Source organism: Lactuca sativa, chromosome 7 (assembly GCF_002870075.4).
Source record: "Lactuca sativa cultivar Salinas chromosome 7, Lsat_Salinas_v11, whole genome shotgun sequence".
NCBI classification, from domain to species: domain Eukaryota; kingdom Viridiplantae; phylum Streptophyta; class Magnoliopsida; order Asterales; family Asteraceae; genus Lactuca; species Lactuca sativa.
In genome coordinates, this window is record NC_056629.2 from 153310898 (window position 1) to 153320410 (window position 9513).

Genomic DNA, 9513 nt, shown 5'->3' on the forward strand with positions numbered 1-9513 from the left:
ATCAAAAACCCAAAAAAAACCTTGATTTTGGATCTTCTATGCAAGCTGAAAACTTTTTGGACCCTATCAAAAGATTTTTGCAAACCAGAAGAACCAAATTTGCAGTTTTGTCTATATTTTTATATATATTATCATTCCCTAGTATTTCTATATGGAATTTCTTATTAAACAAGAAGATAATTTTTTTAAGAACTAAAACACATAGAATCCTAACAATCAAACAAAGATAATTTCAAACATGATATTCTTAATGGGTGATGGAATAATAATAATACATGACAAAATTTATATACTTGTACAAGTCTATTCAACTAACTACATAAGCAACACGTGACACGTGGCAGTTTATGTAGTTAAAGATGAAGATCTTCAATGTCGGTTAATGTAGGAGGTTTCTTGTTGGGCAAATTAATGACAAGCTGTCCACATGCACCACTTATATCTTGTCCCATTTGCTTTCTAACAGTAGTTCGTATATTATAACTACTCCTTAAAATTGTTTGAAACTTTGTGACTTTTTCATCTCCACTAGTCCCAAATTTACTAAGTGTCCCAATTGGATTAAAAGGTATCAAATTTATCACCTACAAAAAAAACAATCTTTAAACTTGAAGTTGTCAAAGAGTAACAACATATAGAGTATATTACATTTATGGTCCCTAAATATAGCTGACTTTTTCAAATTGCGTCCTTATTTGACTTTTTTTTTAACTTTTTTGGTCCATGACTATACTTTGGAACCAAAATTAGTCATTTTACTCAAAACAATAAACCCAAAACGTTACAAGAACCTCGAATAATGACAGAGATAGCAAGAGAAACTTTTTGAGACCAAAATTACATTTTTGGTCCCTAAGTATATCTGATTTTTGCAACTTTGGTCCCAAAAAGTTGTGTTGTAACACTTTTCGCCCTTATTTGATGTTCTTGTAACATTTTAGTACATTTTTCTAGTAAAATGACTATTTTTGGGCCTTGAGTACATCTGATTTTCACAATTTTGGTTCTGAAAATATAGTTATTTTGCCTGAAACAGGGACCAAAAACGTTAAATAAGAACCAAAATTGCAAGAGAAAAAGTTTTTGGGGCCAAAATTGAAAAAATCAGCAACACTCAGGGACCAAAATTGTAATTTACTCAAAAATTAAATTTGAATCTCACCACTTCAAATGTGTCAAGCAATCTACCAAGCTGGTGGGCATGCTGCTCCTCATCATTCACACCATCCAGCATTATGTACTCAATGAAAATCTTTTGCTGACTATAAAAGTAAATACCAGAAGGGTATTTTAGTAATTTTACACTTTGAGGAAATTAAAAAAAAAGAGCTACCTTTTCTTTTGATATTCTGCTAGAGAATTCATTAGTTTTTCTAAAGGAAAAGCCCGAGCTGCAGGCATTATCTGGCACCGAATATCTTGAACTGGTGCATGAAGAGACACTGCTAGGTTTATATTTTGTAAGTCACCATGAAGCTTGTTTATTGCATGAATTATTCCAACCTACAAGAAATTATCAGAATGATAGATATGAATCAAGAAATGTTCTTAAAAAGACTATATATTGAAGATGTAAAATGGAGCAAACAAAACAAACCGTTGAGACAGTAATTTTCTTGGGTGAAAGCTGAAAAGGGAATGCTGTCATTACTCGAATAGCTTCAACTAAAGCATTGTAGTTGTTTAATGGCTCTCCCATTCCCTGAATGATGATAATATCAGTTGTAGTGACATAAATTTCAAGGAAATCAAGTTTTTTTTTGAGGTATTTACCATGAAAACAACATTGCGAATGGGTGATAATCTAGAAGCATGTACTAATTGTTCTACAATCTCTCCTGTTGAGAGGTTGCTCTTGAATCCCATACTTCCAGTTGCACAGAATGTGCAGCCCATTTTGCATCCAACCTGTAGAAGAGAATGATTTGTGTTGAAGAATCAAGAAATTAAGTTTATTACAGATAGATATACAGCAAAGTGTCGCTTGAATCTATCAACCGAAGAACTCAAATCAGGAAAGAATTTCAGTTTGGAAGGAATGGATGGGGTAATGGTTTACCTGTGAGGATATGCATAAGGTAGATCTTGGACCACCAGGACGAGGCTTGCCTCCATATTTCCCTAAACGAGTATCGTATCTCATAATCACAGCTTCTACCGATGCTCCATTCTAGAAAGAACAAAAAGCGGAAAGAAAATGGTGTGAAACCAATGAAACGAGATTATTTATCGCATATTTACACAGTTTAAGATGTACAAATGCAGAATGAGGGAACATACCTGCAACTTGATGAGGAGCTTGGTGGTGACTTGATCAATGGAGTCGAGAACGGAGTCGACGACAGAAGTGCAGGGTTTGAACTTGGAAGAAAGTAACGAGTAAGCTGCGGAAGGCAATGAAGGAATCTCTCGCCATTCACAATTAGGATTCTGTACGACATATCTACAGAAGTAATTAATTAACCTAACCAATATATTAACCAAAAAAGATGAACAAAATCCAGAATTCGTAGGGAAGATGAGAATTTACTTCCAAATTGAAGGGATGAACTGAGTATTGATTCCAGCTTGATCGAATTCAGTTCTAATGAAGGCAGCATCGAACACAGATCGAAACGTCATAGCGAACCTCTTTCTGATTAGAATCAATTCAAGTTTGTTTACAAATTAGGGTTCCTGAAGGACGTATCAGGACCAGGAAACCTGCCCCTTTAACTTTGGTATTAAACACTAAACTTTTATGTTTTCCTATTGGACAACAACTCTTTGATTTTATTTCAATTCGACAACTATAGTTACATCTTGTTGCATTTAAGAAAAGTGAAAAGGAGAATTTGAATTTTTGTGCTTTGTAATAGAAAGAAGGTGTAAATATACAACAAGTTGTAACCATATTATTACGATTTTTTTTAAGGGTATGTTCGGCAAAACTAACCGGTAGTTGTTAGCTGTTAGCGTTTTGTTAAACGCTACGTGAAATAACTTTTAGATTTAGAGTATTTTATTTAAACTAAACACTAAAAACTTATTGTTTCAAACGAGACACTTATTCATAATGATCACAAAATACCTTCCATCTAAACTCCTAATGCATAAAGTCGGCATCTTTATGCATTTACATGACCTAGTGAGACCCAATAACCATTTTAATCCATTAAAACTCAACAAGAACATGCATGGACCATATCTAAGCATCAAACAAGCATTTTTATGAACTTATAACCTTAAATCTGCCAAGAGTGGCAACTCAAATGTAACACCCCATTTCCAAGACAAACCAAAAATCTGAAGATGGGTGTTAAGCATTATTTTATTTCGATATATGTATATATTTAAATAAGAGTTTAGTAAAAAGTGTGTAATTGGCATTATAATTTGTTTGGAGGTTTAAAGAGTGCTTCCAGAGTTCGTAGTGGGAAGAATATTTGAACATATGGCTAAGGGATAATCAATTGGGCTCGTTTTGTACTTATATTGGAAATATTTCGTAGAGGAAGGGCTATTTGGTAAATTTGGAGATAATTTGAAAGAATAATGAAATAAGAGGGTCCTTTGATACATTTTAGAAACTTAGCTTGAATGGAATTTTGGGTAAAGGGGTTATATGTGTAAGGTGACCAAACATCAAGGACTATTTATGCCTATCTGCGAAAATTAAGCATTTGGTCCCCCTGTAAGCGACAGAGAGTGAGGGAGGGAGCTGTCTCCTGCTCTTGTTGCTTCACCTGCATCATCGAGTTATATAAGGAACAAACCCTTAGATAGAATGAAGAATATGTATGTTCATTGGCGGCGAGAGAGGGTGAGAGACATCGAAGTTGTGAAGGAATGAGGTGAAAGAAGAAGAACTGTGAGGAAGGAGCTGCCATCGTTGGGCTTCTTCGCCAGTCAGAACTCTCACTAGAGCATTAGTTGAGAGAGAGAGAGGTGGGTGATTGTTTAGCAAGAACGGGATCATTCCTTCAGCTCAAAATTTGCTCGATACCGTGAAACTGGTGGGGTTGTTGTTTGCGTTATTCTCCAACATTGCGTGGACCTCCGAAAAATCCCGTATGTTCTCCAAAGCAATGAAGGTAGGTAAGACTCAATTCATCCTTTGATTTCTTATCTCCCATTGGTGAATTCGATTAGAGAGAGATTAATTGATGGGTTTAATCCTGTTTTCTTGGCCTAATGACTTTCTGGCGACTGTCGTGGGACCTCCAGCAACACAGTAGGGGAGAGGCAAGGTGCTAGTCTTCGATACTTCGATGGCCAGAAAGAAGGTGAGGAATCAATAACGGTCAGGGTGTGGGTCTGTGCGATTCTTAACTTGGTTGTGGAGGTTGCGGTTCTGATGAACGAGGATTCAACCACAATTGAGGAACTTCTCATGTGCGCCGCCTGGAAGCTAGGTATGCTAATTGAACTCCTGATGGGCTTTAATGGGTTGATGAGTATCATGGGCTAATGGGTTGATGCGTATCATGGGCTGGTGGCATGTAATTGACTATGCGAATTGGGCTTATTGAAGAACATAATTAATCTAAATGGGATTATAATCTATGGCTGTGAAATTTATTTGTAATTTAATGGAATGATAATTTGAAATATATGGATTGAATAAATGATTAAATGAAACACGTTTATAGATGAGACTTGAATTAAGCTCTAGCAAAAGTACGTGGGCTCAAATTATATCTAAATTGGATCGATAAATTATTTAACTATTTATTAGCTAATGGTCATATGAACTAAATGTACACGAGAATATTTGATGGGATTTGGAAGGGGAAATCGATCAAGGCGTTATTTATTAATAATGCAAATAAGTATGATACTAAGTAATATTAAGGAATATTTTTGAAGCATAAGCTAAGTATAAAATATTGATGTGGGTTGTAGGTGTTTAGGGAGCTGGACAGTCCATCTCAATCAGTTCAGTGGTTATTCGACAATTTCTACTTTAGGTGAGTTACCTTCCAGTAGTGGTGGGTCTACGGCCACAATGTCGGCCCACCAGTAGGAGTTGTATGTTAGATGATTGTCTTTGTGATATCAACTAGGCTTGCTTCTAGGCTTGCTACTACCTGAAATGTTATATGCTGGCATGATATGTTATATGTGATAGTAGTAGAGTTCAGTTGTTAGGACCGAAGGGTAGTTCAGGCATCCCAGATATGTCTAACAGTATGTGATGATATGTTTGTATGCTGGCATGATATGTTATATGTGATAGTGGTAGTAGGAGGGGAATATTCCTCAAGTTCGGTTGCTAGGACCGAAGGGTAGTTCGGACACCCTAGATATGTCTGAAAGTATGTTTATGTTATGGTATATGTGATAGTAGCAGTAGGGGTGAAATAGTCCCCGAGGGTCGGTTGTTAGGACCGACGGGTAGGTCAGCACCCCAGAATGGCTTGACATGGGTAGGTCAGCACCCCAGAATGGCTTGACACGGGTAGGTCGGCACCCCAGAATGGCCGTACCAGGAGACGGACACCCCAGAACTGTCCGACAGTATGTATGCTATGTGATTGTATGGTATGTGGTATGATGGGGGAACTCACTAAGCTTCGTGCTTACAGTTTTCAATTTTGGTTTCAGGTACTTCGTGTTTAATGGAATGGAGCCGGCATGATCGTAGCGCATCACACTATGGTTTTCCGCACATGAGATCTTTGAGATTACACTCTGATATTGTTTTATGACAACATGTTTGATTATTTCTACTTTGGTTTTCGACATGACATGATATTACAAATGTTTTATTACACTGTTGTTTTTATAATGACGTGTTTAAAAATGAAATTTTTGGCCTGTATTTGTGGGATGTTACAAGTTGGTATCAGAGCCTTGGTTTGAGGGATTCGGGCACACTCTCGGGTGTGTCTGAACTCAAACTAAGGACTTGGTATGAAAATTTTCAAAAAAATAAAATCATTTTATAAAAGAAGTTTGAAAAGAGAAAAGAACTTTGAAGAGAACAAGGTGTGTGATGCGTGCAATCAGTCGAGCTCAAGTAAGTCTTCCCCAAGATATCCATACTTGTTATGAGATGTTATGATATGATATGATTATGAGAACTGCATGCTAGATTAGGGATAAGGATCTAAGGAGGATGCCTTATATGCCTATTGTATGTGTTTGTAGACTTGCATGTTAGTACTGATCAGTCAGTAATAGGATAGCCTATTTAGGTTATTCCTGATTGTATGATCCTTTGAATAGCATGTACAGATTCCTGATTAGAGGATAGAATGATTTGATTGGTATGATGGTTAGATTTTCCATTGTCGGAATGTTGCTTGCTTTGTGCTTTGTGGGACTCTTAGTCATGTGAGTTAGCTATTAAGTGAATATGCTAAGTCACATGTGGCACAGGCTGGATAATCTCAGAGTGATAGATTCGACCCTATTGCGCAGCTCTCGTTTGAGTCTAGCCGTTATAGGGATGAGTCTGATACTTGAAGAATTATCTGATCTCTGTTGCATATGACTATATTCATTAGGTAGCTATTTGACATTACTGGGGAATCTTTCAGCAGCTGAGGACTGGGTGAGTTCGGGAACCTAGGGAAGCCTAGGATATATTTCAGTGAGTTAGTAGTGAGGCTCAGTTAGACTTTGGTGTACCATTTGAGGAAGTGGCTCGGAGGATCCGGGAGGATTGCTGAGGAAAGTATGGATAGGTGTGGAAGGTAGTATTGGGCCCGTATTACTGAAAGCACATGATCCATACTCGAATTAGTGAGAGTCTTGGAGAATCTAAGAAGCTTCAGGGAAGAGTTTGTGACCCAGTTTGGGGACAGAGGATGTTCCAGTTGTTGCAGCTTAGCCATTGGCAAGCGAGCTAGTGAGCGTGACAGGGTGTCAGACCCTGAATGATATGATTTCCAAGAGTTGCAGATGCGGGATCGATTTGCGAGCACCCTGGAAAGAAAGGTGCATGCTAGGTGCGTATAGTAGAGGGTTCTGGGAAGAGACCCATAACTTCTGATCATCGGGTGAAAGGCCAGCAGGGCCTGAGTCCGTGTAGCATGTACGAGAAAGTACATGAGGGAGTTTGTCACTCCAAGGGTTTAGGCTGCTACAGGGTAGCAGGATTGGTCATGTCAGCAGAAGGGGGTCAGTATTCCTCCAGATGTTGCGGGTATGTCATCTTCTATGATATTAGGTGGATGTTTGGAATATGTACCGCTTTGGAATTGTGAGTGAGTTTGGATAAGTCAGATCTCGGGTCAGTTTCCTGCTAGTGTTTGGGTTATCAAGGATCATATATGCCATCCTTCATGCCGAAAAGTCCTTGATGAACCCATAGAGGGATGCATCTTGCGGAGCAAGTTCCGCGTGTACCGTTATCATCCGGATCTTTGTCGAGATCTATGCAGGAGTATTATTTAGAGGATACTCGATCAGGGTTGGAGTGATTGTTCTCCAATGAAGTCAGCGTTCAGAGGTTTTATCATTGTTCAGGTATGGTTGGTAATTGTTTATGGATGAACTTTGGAGTTCAAGGCACTACCGTTGCTAGGACATAACTGGTGACAGGAAGAGGGTAGTGTCAGTCGCAGGTGTTAGATGCATAAGTGGTTGGTCACTGAATGTTCAAGAGAATTGTGTTTTCGCATGGGCTGTGTTCGGTTAGAGTTCGGTAGTACTGCAAGATTGAAATGAGAACGAGGATTCGTCAGCCAGAGTGAAGATTGAGACCTTCAATTGACAACATGTTAGATGGATCGAGGTGTCAGACTGGATCAGATGTCAAGGGTACTCATCGAGATTTCCAAGGATGTGAGATCTCAAGGTTTAATCGGTGATTAAACGCTAGCATTGGCAGGCACATGTTGTCATCAGTGGGATATTAGCAAGCGAGAAGGATGGGAAATCCTTCAATTCTTGCGTGTAGTGAAGACTTAGTCGAATCTAAGTGGGGGAGAGACTTTTTATAAAGTCTCCAAATGTGAGTTCTGGTTGCGCGGGGTGCAATTTCTTGGGCACCTTGTCAACCAGAAGGGTATTCTAGTTGATCCAGCCAAGATAGAGGTCGTGATGCAGTGGGAGATTCCAAGGTCTCCATCTGAGATTTGGAGTATCCTGGGTCTAGCAGGTTACTACCGGAGACTTACATGGGACTTCTCCGAGATTGTGGTTCCTTTGACCCGACTGACCAAGAAATCGGTGGCCTTTCGCTGGGGGCCTGAGCAGCAGGTAGCCTTCGAGACTCTCAGAAAGCGGCTGTGCGGGGCACCGATTCTCACCCTGCCAGAGCGTGTAGATGATTTCATGGTTTGCTATGACGCTTTGATCACGAGCGTGGGTGCGGTACTGATACAGTGGGGTCACGTGATAACAGGTTTCGGGAACCAGGTTAGAGTTCCAGTTAGGATTCAAGTTTAGTTGTGTGTTAGGTCGAGTGCGTGTTCGACCGATATGGAAAGTGTTGTAAGACTACGGGGGTAGCCGTAGCATTCACTAGCAGTCAGATAGTTGGGAAAGTGTTGTAAGACTACGGGGGTAGCCGTAGCATTCACTAGCAGTCAGATAGTATGGAAAGTGTTGTAAGACTATGGGGGTAGCCGTAGCATTCACTAGTGGTCAGTTAGCATGGGAAGTGTTGTAAGACTGCGGGTGTAGCCGTAGCATTCACTAGCAGTCAGATAGTGATAGAGTGTTGTGAGACTGTGGGTGTAGCCGCATCATTCGCTAGGTTAGTGAATAAGTGTGATCGCGTTGTTAGGACGCAGAAGGAACAGTAGTACCCACCAGTTCGGGTGTGGCAATAAGGATAAGGAAATCCACGGATTGGATTTCGGAATTAGCCAGATGAATTAGATCTGGTTGAGCCAGTGATAGGACTGTAGGAGCGCCACTACAGTTATGGGATCAGGGATAGCAATGGACTGCTTAAGGACGTGTGAGATATGGCTATCATTGGTCAGGTAGCAACAACTTTTAGTCTGGGATTTGATGATGACGGGATTCGACGCATGGACCCGATCGGTTAGATCAGAAAGTAGTAGAGTCACAGTGGCATGACAACTAGTGGCAACTAGTTCCAAGAAGGATTTCGTTCAGGAGTCGTGTGAGGCGACTAAGTAGGGAGTCCGTTGGCTATGCAGCCGGGTGGAAACCCAGTATTTCAGAGGATTGGCAAGCGAATTAAGACCAGGAGGTCTTGGTAGCTTTTGGTAAGCAGTTATGTAGAAGCGTATACTGCTTTCAAGCAGTTTAGTGTTCGGGCAGTTTCAACGTTTGGGCAGTGATAGTATGAGTGTTTTATTTGCATATGCGCACGGAATAGCTGGTTTATTGGGGAGTGACAAGTTACCCACAACGGGAATAGCCGAGCCTTAACCGAGAATAAGTGATCTGCAGAGGTAATTGGGTTTGTGACCCAGGTTTATGGTGGGAACCACATGTTATCAGAAGTTAAGTAGTTAGTTGAGGGATGAACAGACTAGATTCATCAATAATGATGCAGTATGAGTGGTCTATCGGGGATCAAGCCATCTCAAGACAGCAGATTTCAGA

The 9513-nt window shown here is 39.9% G+C and overlaps 1 protein-coding gene across 1 annotated transcript; it reads right to left on the reverse strand.

Moving 5' to 3' along the window:
• Positions 1-227: 227 nt before the first annotated feature.
• Positions 228-2730, reverse strand: LOC111904226 (uncharacterized). The gene is made up of 8 exons (XM_023900006.2): positions 2531-2730; positions 2281-2443; positions 2060-2170; positions 1774-1908; positions 1598-1702; positions 1334-1503; positions 1163-1262; positions 228-584 (listed from the first exon to the last, which is right to left on the reverse strand). Exons 1-8 carry the CDS (start codon positions 2620-2622, stop codon positions 354-356), a joined length of 1107 nt encoding a protein of 368 aa, XP_023755774.1. The 5' UTR covers positions 2623-2730; the 3' UTR covers positions 228-353.
• Between the last annotated feature and the right edge of the window lie 6783 nt (positions 2731-9513).

What these genes read in the sequence shown, in the direction of transcription:
- LOC111904226 (XM_023900006.2), bottom strand. Translation starts at nt 2,622, where the DNA reads ATGACGTTTCGATCTGTGTTCGATGCTGCCTTCATTAGAACTGAATTC. An exon ending in TTCGCAATGTTGTTTTCATG is followed by an intron (nt 1,703 to 1,773) that starts GTAAATACCTCA and finishes ATCATCATTCAG; the next exon opens with GGAATGGGAGAGCCATTAAA. An exon ending in TGCTTGACACATTTGAAGTG is followed by an intron (nt 585 to 1,162) that starts GTGAGATTCAAA and finishes TTTTTTTTGTAG; the next exon opens with GTGATAAATTTGATACCTTT.